General features: G+C 48.0%; 1 protein-coding gene across 1 annotated transcript in view; it reads left to right on the forward strand.

The window, feature by feature from the left end:
• The window catches only part of gdf11 (growth differentiation factor 11), a 77,400-nt gene that overhangs the window by 26,133 nt on the left and 32,623 nt on the right, over positions 1 to 18,644 (forward strand). Inside the window, exon 2 of the mRNA XM_056272815.1 lies at positions 8,129 to 8,502. Within this exon, the coding sequence (XP_056128790.1) occupies positions 8,129 to 8,502 (374 nt within the window). The remainder of the gene's footprint in view (positions 1 to 8,128; positions 8,503 to 18,644) is intronic.

Genomic DNA, 18,644 nt, shown 5'->3' on the forward strand with positions numbered 1-18,644 from the left:
ACACTAAAACACTTTCACTTTATGAAGAACATAGTCAGCCCACATACAGGGATGTAGGCAGCATTACATGTCTGTGCATTTCAATCTACTTTTATCTAATTTACGGACCTAAATTTTTTTATTTCATTGGATGAAGTTTCAACTTAACGGCAAATATTTTCCAAGATGCTCATTATCCTGCTAGTCTTTCATTCTACCACAGTCTATACAAGAGTTGTTATATGTTAGTTGTAATGTGGAGCCAGTGGTTTTATTAGATGATTATTTTGTCAGAAGATGACTGACACACTGGACAGTCAGCTGGCTGCTGACTGGCTGCGGACCGGATGCAGACCGGCTACAGACTGGCCGCGGACTGGATGCAGACTGGCCGCAGGCTGGCCGCAGTCTGGATGCAGGCTGGCCGCAGACTGGATGCAGGCTGGCCGCAGGCTGGATGCAGACTGGACGCAGACTGGATGCAGAGTGGCCGCAGGCTGGCCGCAGACTGGATGCAGCCTAGCCGCAGTCTGGATGCAGGCTGGCCGCAGACTGGATGCAGGCTGGCCGCAGACTGGATGCAGGCTGGCCGCAGGCTGGATGCAGACTGGATGCAGACTGGCTGCAGGGTGGATGCAGACTGGCTGCAGCCTGGCTGTAGCCTGGCTGTAGGCTGGCTGCAGAGTGAGCACCACAGAGGCTGCTGACATATGCTTTTGTCTCTGCTGTGTTTTTATGTCTTTGGTGAGGGGAACACTGAAGCACATTTGACTTATTTTCTAACATTATTTGTACTTCTTGATCTTTGTCTTGTAAAAGGCAGCTGACAACTGGATGGTTGATTCCTTGATGCATAGTATGCACCTACGCTGGCGGATAGACTGACTTTAGGATCAGGAATAGTTTCAGGAATGTGTTTACAATGAAAGTTTTTTGTGTGCTGACACACTTGCAGTTTCTAAGATGCTGCCCAGCTTTTTGCTGGACAGTTTTGGATGGGAATGAAACGGCGCCCTGCAGAGTTTTGTCAGCGTGCTCTCTGCTCAGCTGCAGCAGGCAAATTACATAACCACATAACCATATCATGCTGTGTTGCACTACTTACAGGGACCGTTCACCCCAAAATCAAAAATACATGTTTTTCCTCTTACCTATACTTCTATGTATCCAGCTAGATCGTTTTGGTATGAGTTGCCGACTTTTGGAGGAATCGGCCGCAGAGACGGCTTGTACTGCTCAAAGTGCCAAAAAAAAAAAAACGTGAAAAACTAAGCTACAACGTCTCTTTCCAGAAATCATGACCCGGTTACTCAAGTTAATCCACACACTTTGTTCTGAGCAGTTTCATGTAGGAACTATTTTCTTAGACCGAACCACAGCTACGTGAAGCTGCTCACAACCAGGTCTGTGTTAACATGAGCGTTTTATGTTTTGATTCTGTGTGCATTTTGTTTTTTCTGTGTGTGTGTATGTGTGTGTGTGTGTGTGAGAGAGATAGCCCAGCATGCTTCCTGCTGTCCAGCTGTCCACCTTATTGCAGCTCACTGCACAGTCATTCTTTATCTTCCTCCCTCACAGTCTGTTCTCTCCTGCACGGCCCTCTGTTTTTTCATATATTATCACAAGCTTCCTATCTTGGGTTCGAGCACAGTCAGTCTGAGAGGCCTGTGTGAGTGAGTTAGTGTGTGTGTGTGTGTGTGTGTGTGTGTGTGTGTGTGTGTGTGTGTGTGTGTGTGTGTGTGTGTGTGTGTTCATTGGGTTAGAACAGGGAGCATTAGGAGGTATCTTTTGTTGCTCCTTGGGGGGGTACTGTGCTCGGTCCTAATAGGAGTCTTGTGCCTGCCGTTGTCCCAAGGGAGGGGTTTTGAATGAGGGCTCTAACTTCACACCCCCCACCTCCCTGCTCCCCGTATGCCCCCACCTCCAGCCCCTGTCTTCCCCACCGCCCCCCTCCGTCCCTGGGGACGGGCCAGGAGACAAAGAGGGAGTGGGGCAGGGTGGGGATGGGATGTTTTGGGTGGGGGGGTGCACTGTGGCCCCTGTCTTATTAGAAGGGTCGTGAACATGTCACGATGATTAATATGCCGAGGTGCGTGGGGATACCCTAGAGTCACATTTATTCAACACTGAGGCTACAAAACACACACTCGCCACAAAATGGCACATTTGCATTTCCCATTAAGAAAAGAAAATGTAGATATATATGCAAATGAAAGCCCTATCTAGGTTTATGCCATTATGCAGTATCCATTTGGACATTAACAATAGATGACCGCTTCCCTCCCCACCTCGTTTCAGCAGTGTCTTTTCACCTGGTTGGCGGATTTGACTGTTCCTGCAGCACAAACGCCACACTCTCCATCACCAGTGGCGATACGTGCGGTGACGCCGGCAGGGGAACCCGGGGGCGCCACACAGCAGCGAGGATGCTGGTTTCTCAAATAGCCCAAACAAAATCCACTTTAAACGGGAACCGGCAACCACCGCGCACCTCAACGTGCAACACGCAGCAGAAAAAAAGAAAAGAGGTTGGTGAAATTCTGTCAACCTGTCCCACATGGCTCTGGGATGGCACACTGGGATGCCGCGTGTCACCGTAGCGCTGCACATCGGCTTTTCCTCCTTGCTGTTCTAGCTTCAGGATGGTATGGGCAAGTGATGGCAGTAAAGATGTGTGCAGCGAGGGCGGTCATTGTTGTGGTGGTTTGGGGGTTCGGTGTGTCAGGTACCAAAACACCAGACAGACAAGCAGACCGAGGGTACCCCATCATAAACCTCCTGAACAGGGTGTGCCTCCTCTGCGTTTGGTGTCTTTAGGTCGTCAGAAGAAATATATTAATGTCCAAAATGATTCAACACTTTTCATGATATTGTTGGAAAGGACGAGGTATTTCCGGTTGGTGGGGTTATTCTCACCGCGGGTTCACCCTGCCTTTGCCTCTGCTGTTAGCTTTACTTTCAGGATCATTACAAATGATCTACTGTACAGCCCTGTGTGCCACATTACAGCATGACCTCTGCTGGTCATTCCAACAGAGGTCTCACTTTAAAATGGTGTCGGCAGTGTTGGAGCGGACAGATGGCATGGTGAATAAACTCGTCTGGTCCATATCCCGCCTTACGCGAGCACACAGCAGCCCTGGGTGAGCTGTGGGAAACAGGTACCAAGGGAGGAAGCCAGATGTTCGCTGGTCTCACCTGCAGGCCTGCTGTGGGCTTGGCAGTAAAATTCATGTGCTTCATATGCTGCAATTATTCCATCGGGAAATAAACTGCTGAAATAATGAAGCACATTGGAAACATATGCAAGAAAACCAAACAACCCTGTGTCCTTTGGAAAAACATACCACAGCCTTCCCCCGTCCGTTCCCTGTTTTCAGTTCATAAGTAAAAGATGAGAGTTCCCAAAGTGAATGGTGCGTCACTTCGTCGCAGCTGTGGAGGTGCCATGGATCCACTAGGTGGTGCTGTGGACAAAATCTGCATATTTTTCCTTATCCCAGGTTTCTAATGAAGAAAATTACTAAATCTTTTTTTTATCCCCCCCCTCCCTTTTTTCCCCCTTCCCAGTTGTATCTGGCCAATTACCCCGCTCTGTTTGAGCCGTCCCGGTCGCTGCTCCACCCCCTCTCTGCCGATCCGGGGGGCGCCCCGACCAGCCAGAGGAGGTGCTAGGGCAGCGACCAGGACAAATGCCCACATCCGACTTCCCACCCGCAGTCACAGCTAATTGTGTCTGTAGGGACGCCCGACCAAACCGGAGGTAACACGGGGATTTGACCCGGCGAGAGATTCCTAAATCGGCTCTGTGCATAACTGTGGTCCACTTACTTCCGGTTTCTACTGCAGTGGTCATACCAGTTTCCTGTTTGTTCGCGTGTGCTATTGACAATGGCATATTTTTGGCAATGCCTGCAAGATTTACCATGAATAAACGTCAACGGCATGCACACAACTGTCCACACACTTTCACCTGCACCTGCCAGCACATGGGTGGAAAGGTTCAAGTTGTCCATATCAAGTTACGTCCACAATTATGAGGATGAGCGGATGAGCGGATGGACGGACGGGCGGAATTGTGGACGTAACTTGATATGTACAACTTGAACCTTTCCACCCGTGTGCTGGTAGGTGCAGGTGAAAGTGTGTGGACAGTTGTGTGCATGTGGTTGACGTTTATCCATGGTAAATCTTGGAGGCATCGCGAAGAATATGCCATTGTAAATAGCACACGTGAACAAACAGGAAATTGGTATGACCGCTGCAGTAGAAACCGGAAGTCGGTGGACTGCAGTTATGCACAGAGTGCATTGTAACAAAGCTAACCATAAAGGTGTGAAGCCTTATGAATGGTGCTGTGCCCCTCCTGCAGGCCGTAACGTTCTGAACTCATCGGCAGTGCGTCGTGGCAGCAGGGGCTATGCTGCTGGCGGCCGGGGCTTGGTGTCCCATTGGTTTTTGTACATCTTTACAAGCTTACCATTTAATACAAGTGGAAAGTTCTGCAAAGATGTAGGCTGTTATTAGGCTTTAGACATTCATGCCTCGTGCCTCGCCCCTTACTTTTCCAATTACAGGATCTATAAAGGCCCAAATTGATTTTACCTATCAATGCACTCATTGTTTTAGCATGATGTGGCATATGTTGCACATATGTGTCTAATAAGTGGCCTCTTAAGTGGATCATGATGTATAGACTTGGCCTCTCACATTACTTTGTCTTTAAAGGGTTGCTGTGCACGGCCAGCCACTCCCTGAGAACGGGACCTTTCGGAGCTCTGTAGATTGTGTTTGGTTGCTACTTTGGCTCGAACTCCGACGGCAACAAAACTGTTAGCAGCGGCAGAGATGGTGTGGGTCTCTCCAAGTCTCCACCGATAAAAAGTACAATAATATTAATGGAGAGTAAGCCCGGTACAAACTGCAGAATCATTCATCCCCCGTTTGTTGCTGATGAGCAAACACAACGCCATCCACTTTAATTGCTGTGACCTCAGAAACCCACCAAAAGGAACATTGACATATTGTTTGTCCAGCGTGAGACACTGTATAATTTACACTCGCTAATGACTGTCCCTGAAAGTAAAAGCTGAAGGACCCTGTCTGTCCCTGGTTTGGCCCTTATTCAATGTTCCCCTGGACTCTTCTAATGGATAGTCCATCTGTACCTCATCTAATTCATATCCCTCTATGCATGCTCATAATTCAATTACAACACTTGTTTAGTGTAAAAACAGCCCGGTGCAGTGTTCTCTCATGATCAATTGAAGTTTGATGAACAATTTACCATTGGCTGGAAAATCCCCACCCTGATCAAAACAAAAACAAATGGTGGCCAGTCCGCTTGTGTTGCAGACATTTCAGATAATTCAGTGGTGAAAAGGACAGTTATGAAGAAAGACTTATTACCATTGCCATAGGGTCGACCTTGACCTTCAAACTCAATCTGGCTGTTAGGATTGCCCCTCCCCAACACCCAAGAGATGTAAAAAGGCTGACGGTTTTGACCCCTGATCCCATTTCTTAACTAGGCTGAGGTGCCAAATAACCTTTTGACCCAGGAAGCATTTGCAGGTTGCCTGAACAACCCCAGATCTAGCCGTGATTGACAGGTCCACGCAGTTTTGTTTTGTTTTTTGTTTTTGCTTTTTTTTTTGTTTTTGAATGGAGCAACAACACTCCTGTCTGTGATAAATGAAAGAAAACTATAGTTTACTTGATTAAAATTTGGGATGCACAATATTAAATAAGCTCGCTGAAAATAAAGGGATTAAATATTCTATTGTACTCTGTTGGCACATTATTATGCCAGATAGAAGCAGAATAAATTTCCCTTAATAAATGAACGCTTTACATGGAAATGAATGTATGAATGCAATGGATGGGTGTCATTATTTCAGATGGAGGTCTATGTAAATGAACCACTGTTCAGATCTGACATGTGGCGCACATCACAGGAAAACTGGGGGCCTTGAGGATCATGGCAGAAATAAATCCACTAATTTCAGGACGCTCCTTGTGCACGTCGACGAATAAGCTAATTCAAACCCCGAATATATTTCTTGAGGAATCATCTACTAAAAACTGTGGCTGTTTCAATACCTCATATCCTGAGCTAGAGGTTAAACCATTTCATTAGGCCTGACCCAGGGGAATCTAAGGTTACCATCTGGCCACTGGCTACTATTGCTGAGCCTTGTTTTAATATGCAAATGTTTCTATTCTTCCAACCTCGATGTAATCACTAATCTAACCTCAATAAGTAGTCTAAACAACTGTTATTGTGGGAAGGAAAATAGCCCGTTCATTCTCCGAAGCATTACCTTTATAGTCTTTATAGTCTCTAGGATCTTAGTTAGCATAACGCTAACCACTGGCTTCTCTGGAAATGTCGGCAGTTTTGTCAGGATAACGATTAAAAAGAGGGTGGTAATTTGGCTAAACCTAAAAAGTAGATGTGTTGCTATTCTGTGTTTTTCATTTTGGGCAGAATAATACCATTATAGCGAGACATAAACACCAAGATGTAAGCATTTTAGGGAGCGCTCATAAGACGTACCTCTGATAATTCCGTGATGTATTTTTATTGTTTGGTTTTTTTTTCTTCTCAGAAAGGCTTTTTCATTTATTACTGGGCATGCTAATACTAGACAACTAACATTTGGGTCAGTTGAGAGCAAACAGTGTTCTGCGGTGAAAACACGTTGTTTCATTTTTTTCTGAGCCATGTGATTTAGTTCATGCTAACGCTGCATTATCGACCAGTCCACCACAGCTTTTGGTTTTCACCCAGTGTTTATTCTGCAAGACGGATTGACTCCAATTAAGGGTGCAGATTGTAATTTTAGATTTCATTTCCATAATCATCTCAGAACAGGTCAACTGTGATGACATTTGTAAAATATACAATCTTCCATCCAGCGTCTCGTGCATACTACTAAAGTACACAAATTGAATATTACTGTTACTCCATGCACTGTGTTTTGTTAAAGAGTTCCTCCAATTTTATTTAATATGCAAGAGCAATTTCTTGAAAAAAGGCTAATTAGACGAAGTGAAACACTGTGTCAACATAGAGCCAGTGTATCTGATGTGACATGCGTGGTGACAACATATGAAAGAAGAAAGACTGAATTTAATTTATAGATACTTTCTTTTTTTCTGATTTCTTCCCCCTTTTCTCCCCAATTGTATCCGGCCAATTACCCCACTCTTCCGAGCTGATCCCCTCTGCCGGGCTGCAGACTACCACATGCCTCCTTCGATACATGTGGAGTCACAAGCTGCTTCTTTTCACCTGACAGTGAGGAGTTTCACCAGGGGACGTAGCATGTGGGAGGATCACGCTATTCCCCCCCAGTTCCCCCTCCCCCACCCAAACAAGCCGGAAGTAACGCGGGGATTCGAACCGGCGATCCCCGTGTTGGTAGGCAACGGAATAGACTGCCATGCCACCCAGACGACCCCTATAGATACTTTCTGCAAGGAACATTGTGCCTCACAGTCTGAATGTCATAGCTGTTCAGCAGAGGAGAGCGATGAAGATGTTTGATGTTGTCGAATATGTTTGGCGCAATCTTTTGGAAATGAAATCCCCTCAACATCATAATGCATCCACTGCGTTGTTATCTAAGATGTCTGGGTGAGATCCAGATGATTTACAATGCAAAGGCTGGAATAGTGCAGTAACTCTGCATCAAAATAGTTTTCTCTATTATATTTATTATCTTTTGCATTAATACTTACTGCATATGGGACACTCAACTACTTTGATGAATCCTACTATACAGGTGAAAACCTTCTGATGTGCAGGTTAAGGACTTGTTCTTAATTTGTATATAATCAAACTGGCAACTCACCTGTAGGCAGTTAGCCAACAGGATAAGTTCATAGAGAATCAACAGTGTATAATAATATTTATTCTTTTGCCATAGTTTGGAGGTTAGCCTCAGCATGCTGTTATATGGCAATTCCCGATTTGTGACAGTTTATCTGTTTAAATTATAAGTTGTTGGATAAGCATAAAGCATTATTTGATAGATGTTTTCATTCATTGTTCCTCTTCAACATATGTTCTTCTTATTATTATTTACGCTTCACATGTGGTCACAGTCAGCACATGTATTCATGCTTTCCCTCTTTCCTGCAGCGGAACCACTGGTCCAGATCGATGGGAAACCCAGCTGCTGCTTCTTCAAATTCAGCCCCAAGCTGATGTTTACCAAGGTCCTGAAGGCCCAGCTGTGGGTGTACCTGCGACCGCTGCAGCAAACCTCGACTGTCTATCTGCAGATCCTTCGACTCAAGCCCGTCACAGAGCAGGGCAGCCGCCACATTCGCATCCGCTCTCTGAAGATTGAACTCAACTCCCGCGTGGGCCACTGGCAGAGCATTGACTTTAAGCATGTGCTGCAGAACTGGTTCAAACAGCCCCACACTAACTGGGGGATCGACATCAACGCCTTCGACGAGAGCGGCAATGACCTGGCGGTCACCTCACTGCGACCCGGCGAGGAGGGGCTGGTAAGGATCCTCAGACCTGTCCCTGGGACACAGGGGATGGAGGCAGAAGAATCAGTCCCATCAAAGCTCAAATGAGGTTAAAGTTATTTGGGATTCCGATGCAAGGGCAACAAAAATGCTGCTAAAAATGAAAAAGGGATTTAATTGAATTTGTCTTTGAACATGGCTTACACATACATTTTCACAATGTCTCGTTAAGCTTCTTGTGTGTGTGAGGGGGGTGGGGGTGTGTTCTCACTTGAATGGTGATGCACTTTTTCATCATTAATGGCATGAGTCCGGTGTTTCTCAATGCCCTTTGCCTTCTGGTTGCAGTAGCGCGAAGCTGCTCAGTACAGCTGCAGTTTTCCATTGTTCGTGTTAAGGTTTGTAGAACGAACCCAATAGCGACAACACAAGACAAAGTAAAGCACCAACCTGGCAGGACTCGTAAAGGAGAGCCGGCCGGGCCTGGACAGAAGGGGGAGGCGCTTCAGGCGGAACTTGAGAATAGCTTCTTAAAAATGGGAAAACGTAAACTGCTCCCTTAAAGTCCGAAAGGGAAAAAACGTAAACTGCTCCTTTAAAGTCCGAAAGGGAAAAAACGTAAACTGCTCCTTTAAAGTCCGAAAGGGAAAAAAAACACAAACTGCTCCTTTAAGGTAGAAGTCCAACCGAGTAATAAGATCCACAGTGAGAGAGGAGAAATTAGAATATCAAAAACTTGATCTCAACTAGAAAATCACGATGGGAAAATCCAATGGGGAAAACACAAAGAGAGTTCTTCTCCGAACAAGCTCTCAAGGAGAACTGACACAAGGGAATAATCAAACAAGCAAAAACACGGAGAATACTACAATCTGTACTCCACCGGGAGACACAGAAATGTCACAAAACTCGAGACGAAGAATTTACTCACGGGACTGTTCAGGACGAACTCGCGACGAGTTCTGGAAAGCAAACAAACTTATAATAGAGTGGTTAACGAGTAGGTAGGCTGCAGGTGTTTCAGACGCGCCCTTCCCCCGCTCTCATTGCTGGTTGCCAGGTTGGTCAACAGACCGAGCCCTAACAGTACCCCCCCCTCTACGGGAGCCACCAGGCGACCTGCCAGGCTTGTCAGGGTGACGGCGATAGAACTCAGCGAGCAGACCAGGGTCCATGATGAGCTGGCGGGATACCCAGCTTCGTTCCTCAACCCCATAGCCCTCCCAGTCAACCAAATACTGGAACCCCCGTCCCCTGCGTCGGACGTCCATCAGCCGACGGACCTTCCACTCTGGATGCCCATCCACAATCTCAGGGGGAGGCGGAGCTGGGGCCGGAGGCATAAGGGGGCTCTCGGAGACAGGCTTTACTCGGGACACATGAAAAACCGGATGGATCTTCATGGAGGCCGGGAGCTTAAGACGCACAACTGCAGGACTGGGTACTTCCTGGATCTCGAAGGGTCCAACGAACTGGGGATTCAGCTTCTTGGCAGAGGACTGAAGGGGGAGATCCTTGGTGGACAGCCAGACTCTCTGTCCGGGTTGGTAAGCTGGTGCTGTGGATCGGCGACGGTTAGCTCCTCGTCTGGCACGTTCCGTAGCACGGAGCAGCGCAGCCCTGGTGATCTCCCAGACACGACGACAGCGGTCCAGATGAGTCTGCACGGAGGGAACCTCCACTTCGGACTCCTGTGCAGAGAAGACGGGCGGCTGGTAACCCAGGGATGCCTCAAAGGGCGAGAGGCCGGTGGCGGAGCTGACCAGGGAGTTGACCGCATACTCGACCCAGGGGAGAAACTGACTCCAGGAGGTTGGCTTCTTGGCAGCGACGCAACGGAGAGCAGATTCCACACTCTGGTTCATCCTCTCAGTCTGTCCGTTAGTCTGCGGATGATATCCCGACGAAAGGCTGACCGAGGCGCCCAACCCCTTGCAGAAAGCACGCCACACACGGGAAACAAACTGGGGCCCTCTGTCTGACACAATGTCCTTGGGAAGTCCATGCAAACGGAAGACGTGGCTCATCAGGAGGTCAGCGGTTTCTGAAGCAGAAGGAAGCTTAGGCAAAGCCACCAGGTGAACACCCTTGCTGAAGCGATCCACCACCGTCAGGATCACTGTGTTGCCCTGAGACGGAGGAAGTCCAGAGACAAAATCCAACGCCACATGGGACCAGGGCCGACTGGGAATAGGAAGAGGCTGCAGCAGACCAGCCGGTGCCTGGTGAGAGGCCTTGCTGCGGGCACAGATGGTGCAGGCCATGACGAACTCCTTGACGTCCCTCCTCATAGTGGGCCACCAGAACCGTCGAGCTATGAAAGTGAAAGTGCGGTGGACTCCAGGGTGGCAAGCGAGCTGACTGGTGTGGCCCCATTTGAGGACCCGAGACCTCACTGAGTCCGGAACAAACAGTCGGCGAGGCGGCACGTTGCTCGGGGCTGGACTGGAGCGCAAGGCGCGCTTGACCACCGTTTCAAGGCCCCAGGTCACCACGCCAACGACCTTGGTCTCAGGGAGGACGGGACTTGGCTCCACCGTTACAGGTTCCTTAAGGTGTTGACGAGACAGAGCATCTGCCTTGGTGTTGCGGGAGCCAGGACGATAAGTCAGTGTGAAGTCGAACCGACTGAGGAAACTGGCCCACCGTGCCTGCCGACCATTGAGACGTTTGGTTGCCCGGATGAACGTCAGGTTCTTATGATCAGTCCAGATGGTAAATGGATGCTCTGCCCCCTCCAGCCAATGGCGCCATTCCTCAAGTGCAGCCACTACAGCGAGAAGCTCCCGATTACCAACATCGTAGTTCTCCTCGGCGGGAAGGAACCGGCGGGAGAAGAACGCGCAAGGATGAACCTTCTGGTCGGTCTCTGATCGTTGGGAGAGCACAGCCCCCAATCCGGTGTCCGAAGCGTCCACCTCAACTATGAACTGCCTCTTGGGATCGGGATGGAGTAGGACGGGGGCACTGGTGAACCTCTCCTTGAGCGACAGAAATGCAGAGCGAGCAGCTGGGGACCAGACGAACGGCTGAGAGGGGGAGGTTAGACGGGTGAGGGGTTCTGCTACAGAGTTGTAGTTTCGGACGAACCTCCTGTAAAAGTTCGCGAACCCGAGGAAGCTCTGCAGTTCCTTACGTGACTTAGGATCCGGCCATTCCACCACCGCTTTGATCTTGCGAGGATCAGCTCGAGTCTTGCCTCCCTCCACGATAAAACCTAAGTAGTCCACTGACTCAGAATGGAACAGGCATTTCTCAGCCTTGACGAACAGCCGGTTACGAAGGAGGCGTTCGAGAACCTGCCGCACGTGCTGGACATGCTCCTCGAGGGACCTGGAGAAGATGAGGATGTCATCAAGGTAGACGACAACGAATTGGTCGAGCATGTCGCGAAGGATGTCATTCATGAGTGCCTGGAACACCGCCGGGGCGTTGGTGAGGCCGAACGGCATTACCAGGTACTCATAATGACCACGGGGAGTCTTAAAGGCTGTCTTCCACTCGTCCCCTTTCCGGATCCGAACGAGATGGTAGGCGTTCCGGAGATCCAGCTTAGTGAAGACAGTCGCCTGGGTCAGCGGTTCGAGGGTGGAGCTCATCAGAGGCAGGGGGTATTTATTCTTGATGGTGATGTCGTCGAGTTGGCGATAATCAATGCAGGGTCGGAGACCACCATCCTTCTTCTTAACGAAAAAGAAACCAGCTGCCACCTGGGAGGATGAGGGTCGGATGAGCCCTGCCGCCAACGATTCTGAAATGTAATCGTCCATAGCAGCCTTCTCGGGAATGGAAAGGCTGTAAAGACGACTGCTAGGGAGAGAGGCCCCAGGACGGAGGTTGATAGCACAATCATATGGCCGATGCGGAGGGAGAGACTGAGCCCGCGTCTTGCTGAAGACCTCCCCGAGATCATGATACTCGGGAGGAACAGAGGAAAGATCGGGAGGAGGGGCAATCGGAACAGTCTGGACTGCTGGACCAGGTGTGGCCTGAAGACACCGGGCGTGACAGGAGGAGCTCCACTCCAAAATGTTACCAGACGACCAAGCAATGTGTGGCTCATGCTGAGCCAACCAGGGACGCCCCAAGATCACAGGAACTAAGGGAGACTGGATGACGAAGAACTGAAGGCTCTCCACATGGTTTCCAGCAATAGTGAGAGACACGGGACAGGACTGTCGGGTAACACTGGCCAGGCGGCGCTCATCCAGAGCAAAGGCCTCTATTGGCCTCTCCAATTCCTCACATGGAATGTTAGCTTGAGCAGCAAACGTAGAGTCCAAGAAACACCCATCAGCTCCCGAATCGATGAGTGCGCCTACAGTGAGCCGCTGGTCTGCCCAAGCCAGGGTAACGCTCACAAGATGGTTAGCCGGAGCAGGATGGCGGGAACAGAAAAGACGGCTCACTAGGATCTCCCGGGGTCCCAGTGAGCCTAATCTTTTGGCCGCGTAGGACACTCGCTGATCCGGTGTCCCTTAAGACCGCAGTAAAGACAGAGACCTGCCTTGAACCGGGCCTCACGTTCAGCGGGAGTCAGTCGTGTACGCCCAAGCTGCATAGGTTCCTCCTCTGTCACTGTCTGGGAGGAGGAGAGGCTTGCCACAGGGGAAGTGGAGTGCGACGAAGAAGAGCCCCCTTCGGAAGCTCTGGATGGCTGAGAGGTAGAAACGGTTCCCCGTAGACCTCGCTCGCGCCTTCTCTCGCGGAGACGTCCATCGATGCGGATGGCAAGGCTGATAAGGTCGTCGAGAGAGGTAGGATCCTCCCGGGTGGCTAGCTGATCCTTGACGGCATCGCTGAGGCCCCTACGGAAGGTTACCCGAAGTGACTGGTCGTTCCAGCCACTCTCAGCCGCAGCCAGCCTGAACTCGACTGAGTAGTCAGTGACACTGCCACTGCCCTGCTGGATCCTGCTCAATCGGATACCCGGATCCTGACCGTACACTGGATGATGGAATACCTTCCGAAGCTCAGCCACAAAGTCATCGTAGGAAGAGCAGAAACTGGCCCCCATGGACCAGGAAGCAGTGGCCCACTGAGCAGCGCGGCCAGTCAGCAGGTTAGTCACGTAAGCAACTCTTGCAGCATCTGTGGTGAACCCCCTGGAATGGTGGGCGAAGACAAGCTCACACTGCATGATGAACGTGGCACAGGTCTCAAAGTTGCCATCAAAAGGCTTGGGATTGGAGATACTGGGCTCCCGGAAATCCGAAACATAAACGGTAGGATTGTCTAAGGCAACGGCTGCGGGCACTGCTGGAGGAGGGGCGGCCGGAACTGGTGGGACAGCTGGCTGGATGGTGATAGCCGCTGTGAGAGTTTGCAACTGCTTAAGAACCTCCTCTTGTTGGCTCGCGAGCGCCGCTTGCTGGGCCGAAAGAGAATCCACCGAAGCCTGGAGGGGTTGCACCTGAGCCCGGAGGCCCTGCATGGCAACAGCGGCCTCTTGTAGTTGCTGGCCGTGGGAGGCTGTAAGCTGAATCTGCTTATAGAGAGCAGCCTGGACAGGATTGGCGTCTAGGTTGTCTGGGTTCATAGTGAGGGCGAGTTCGTACTGTTAAGGTTTGTAGAACGAACCCAATAGCGACAACACAAGACAAAGTAAAGCACCAACCTGGCAGGACTCGTAGAGGAGAGCCGGCCGGGCCTGGACAGAAGGGGGAGGCGCTTCAGGCGGAACTTGAGAATAGCTTCTTAAAAATGGGAAAACGTAAACTGCTCCCTTAAAGTCCGAAAGGGAAAAAACGTAAACTGCTCCTTTAAAGTCCGAAAGGGAAAAAACGTAAACTGCTCCTTTAAAGTCCGAAAGGGAAAAAAAACACAAACTGCTCCTTTAAAGTCCGAAAGGGAAAAAAGCACAAACTGCTCCTTTAAAGTCCGAAAGGGGAAAAAACACAAACTGCTCCTTTAAGGTAGAAGTCCAACCGAGTAATAAGATCCACAGTGAGAGAGGAGAAATTAGAATATCAAAAACTTGATCTCAACTAGAAAATCACGATGGGAAAATCCAATGGGGAAAACACAAAGAGAGTTCTTCTCCGAACAAGCTCTCAAGGAGAACTGACACAAGGGAATAATCAAACAAGCAAAAACACGGAGAATACTACAATCTGTACTCCACCGGGAGACACAGAAATGTCACAAAACTCGAGACGAAGAATTTACTCACGGGACTGTTCAGGACGAACTCGCGACGAGTTCTGGAAAGCAAACAAACTTATACTAGAGTGGTTAACGAGTAGGTAGGCTGCAGGTGTTTCAGACGCGCCCTTCCCCCGCTCTCATTGCTGGTTGCCAGGTTGGTCAACAGACCGAGCCCTAACAGTTCGGTACTAAAACGTATGACTGAGGAGGTGTTGGGGCAGTTAAGCAAGGGGTTCAAGGCCACATCACTAGTTGTAGTTACTTATTCACCTTCTGCATGCAGACTCCTCCCTCTAATTTAAGACTAAAACAGACAACCTCAAATTAAAGTTTCATATAAAGTTGGGCGATGACACTATAATCCAAAGTCGTCGTTAGCTAATGATTATGGTTTCCAGGTCAGTGTGATTTTCACACAAGTCCATTCAGCTGAGTCATCAGTATGAATCAACATTATGCCATATTTATTTGGCAGTGTCTATCAGTGGCCTGCACAGACATTTTAGGGGGCAGGTGCTCAAGTGAAAAAAAGGGCAACCCTCTCATCATTATTTATTTAAAAAAATAATGTTACAGTGGCACATCTCGTACTTACTTACATATTTATTTATTTCAATACCTATACACTCATGCAGATGTTTAAAATTCAGCAGGTTTCTACAAAATTACTGGATCAATTCACACAGAGACTGTGGTCTTTAGCGTCACAAGGACAGACATTGGCAACAACAGAGAAACCAATGCCACTGTGCAAACTTTAGTGGTCTATAAAATAAATAACCATTCAAAATTAACAACAACAGCAACCTTTTTTTGTCTATGTTCAGCTGCAACAATTAGGCTAAGTGCCTTCTGTGTACTCAGATGATGGGAGCAGGATCATTCTTCTGCTGTAAAGGAGCATCCTCCTCGGTGCCATGTCTAGGAAGATTCTGATGACCTCACTGTGGTTTATCTGGATGTCAAATCAAATCAATTTTATTTGTATAGCCCAATATCACAAATTACAAATTTGCCTCAGTGGGCTTAACAGCAACACAACATCCCGTCCTTAGACCCTCTCATCGGATAAGGAACAACTCCCTAAAAAAAAAAAAAACCTTTAACAGGGAGAAACAATAGGAAGAAACCTCAGGGAGAGCAACAGAGGAGGATCTCTCTCTCCCAAGACGAACAACGTGCAATAGATGTTGTGTTTACGCAGTTTACACAATACAACATTGAAAGAGGATAACAGAATTATAATGGACTTATACATTGTATGAAGAATATGATGCACAGCATGCCAAGTAGTGTCCAGACGCCATCGGAACAGTCCAGGACCCAAGCCAGGTGACCAGCATCACCATATAAAAAAATATATATATATATGGATTTATAAAAATAAAATGTGATGAGGGGAAGGGCAGGCAGCGTCCAAGTGGCGACCACCATCATCACAGAGACCTGGGAGGAGCACCAACTGCACGTGCACACAAGGGAGACTCACATGACACCATTCACACACACAAAAAGAGAAAGGAGAACACATCATTTAGAGAGAGAAAAGACATGTGAGAGAAGAGAACAGTTTGCAATATCCATTAGGCATAATCAATTAAGTCATCAATTAGTCATAATCTATACTCTATAATCTCATCGGCAGAACAGTGGTTGGTAAATTCATTGAGACAGAAAACCAACCCGCCATGCAGTAAAGGTTGTGAAGCACTCAACTTAAAGGCAACTAATTGTAAGTCTTTAAGTTGAGTGCTTCACAACCTTTACTCGCCATGTATCTCATGTCTTGCTCTATGGCAAGCAGGGCAAGGTCAGAGAGCCGTTCTTGTCCACATAGACTTCTCAGTTTCTTTCTTGATAATTTTCAGCTTTGAAAACGATCTCGCTACTGAAGCTGTTGACACTGGCAGTGTCACATAGGTTCTTATCATCTTCCCTAAGATTGGAAATATGAGCTGGCCCCTGTTTTCATTCATTATGGCAAGGATTTGTTGCAGGTCTTTTGAAGGAAACCCGGAGTGAAAGACCTTTAGTCTTCAGCTGATTCCTATCTTCTTCATAGAAATCACAGGGAATGTGGACAGCTTCCTCTGCTTCTGAGTTTGGGATGCTTACATAGTTGGCATGTACTGTTAAGGAGTGGAAGGATCGAATGATTCCATAAATGGGACTTCCAGTGTTGTGCCCCTTGAATCTCCTGTTAAGCACCTCAATGATAGTATCCAGAAATGTGTAGTTACACACTGCCCCTGAAGTATGCCTCTACAGACTCAAACTGATCTCTCACTTGAGACACTGTTGGGCTGTGTTGGAAAGGCATTGTCACTTTCCGTTTCCTCCCCTGACTGGGTAGGTATTGGAATGTTGAGGCTCTCTGCCTTCTCTGATGCGCCTCCAAATATTTCCCTAACCTTCTCCTCAGACCTTATTGTTTGCAATGTTGTGAAGTACACCATCAATTACCTTGTAAGCAGTGGAGTGGTCCAATCTTTCTTCCTGCAGAGAATGTGATGCTAGACCAGTAACTTGGAACACTGGAGTGGTGATTTCCAGGCAGAGAATAAATATGAAGTTGATCACATTTCTATACATCTTAGCATTCCCTTGGGCCAGGTCAGAATTCTCTGAGGGGCCTTCAGCGCTCTCTCTGCGAGCCCATTGGGTATCCGACAGCTTCTGGAGCTCCACAACACGCTGTCCAGGATACAAACTGCTGCCATTTCACCAAGGCAGTATGGCGCTTTGGGGAGCCAGTGCAAAAAGCATACAGCTTCTTCACAAGGTTGAAGAACATCGCAAAAGATTTGTTAGACTTTGAGGCGTCCACCAGGGCCAGATTCAGACAGTGCACTTTGCAGTGCACATAGAGGGCCTTCTCATTGCGTACACGTATTCTCGCTTGAAGACCTTTATACATGCCACTCATGTTGGCTGCTCCATCATAGCCTTGACCACACATATTCATCAGCTCTAGGTTACTCTTCTATAGAAAGGAGAGCACCGTATTTTCCAACTCCTGTCCTGTAGTTATATCAACATTGCACATCTCAATGAAGCTCTCCTTTATTTGTATATCATGAAGCTATCACGCTACAAACAAGTTGTTCTTGGTACAAAACATCAGAGGTTTCATCCAGTAGGATGGAGAACATTTCGCCTCTTTTATCTCACCTTGTATCTCCCTCCTGATGTAAGTATCCAGTGCTGCAATTACGTCATTTTGGCTTCTATTACACAGCAATGACACCTGGGGTCTTGTCTTGGTGACTTTCACACAGGCAACTTTTGTGTGCATCTTCAGCACACTGTCATAGCAGGACAATACATCCACCAGTTCAAGGAAGTTACCACGGTTGTTACTGGAGTTGCTTTCATCTCTACCTTGGAATACTTGTCCCTGCCGTGCAAGATATACTGTCACATCAATTAACCTGGTCAAGATTTCTCTATTTGTCTGCCTCTCTCGCGCTCTAACTTCCACCCCCTTTACATCTGATACATTAAATGAAGAGTGTAGTGCCCTTTTTTGGGGGTAATTGGTCCATCTCACCATGCTTGTCATGTGCATCTCTGGGACTGAGTGTTGCTTATTTTTTCAAAAGCAGTGTTCCACTTTCTTTATGCCAATCCTCCACGTTTTTTTGCTTTTACACTTCTCTCCAGAGAGGAACAGCCAATAACTAAAACAATGAATTGAATCAGCAGTAGATGAGTACTCCAGCCACACATTTGCAGAGAACCGTTGTTTTTGGAATGACCGCCCTTAGTATTTTTGGGATATACCATATCTGCTTGACAGGGGCCTACACTGCAGCACATGGAAATGTAGCTGTCATTACACCTGATGTGAAATGTCTCAACATGGGAAGGACCTGTAGGGTATTGCATAGAAGCTATGTTTGCAATTACTTCCTCTCTTTCATTACCAGCTGGTTCTTGCTCATACCCTTCCTGTGCAATAGAGGATCCACCCTCCATCTCCCCTTCATCTTGGTCATCAGAGAGCATTGTTTCTGTAGTTGTCCCTG

Source organism: Lampris incognitus, chromosome 2, assembly GCF_029633865.1.
Source record: "Lampris incognitus isolate fLamInc1 chromosome 2, fLamInc1.hap2, whole genome shotgun sequence".
In the NCBI taxonomy this organism is placed as follows: Eukaryota; Metazoa; Chordata; class Actinopteri; order Lampriformes; family Lampridae; genus Lampris; species Lampris incognitus.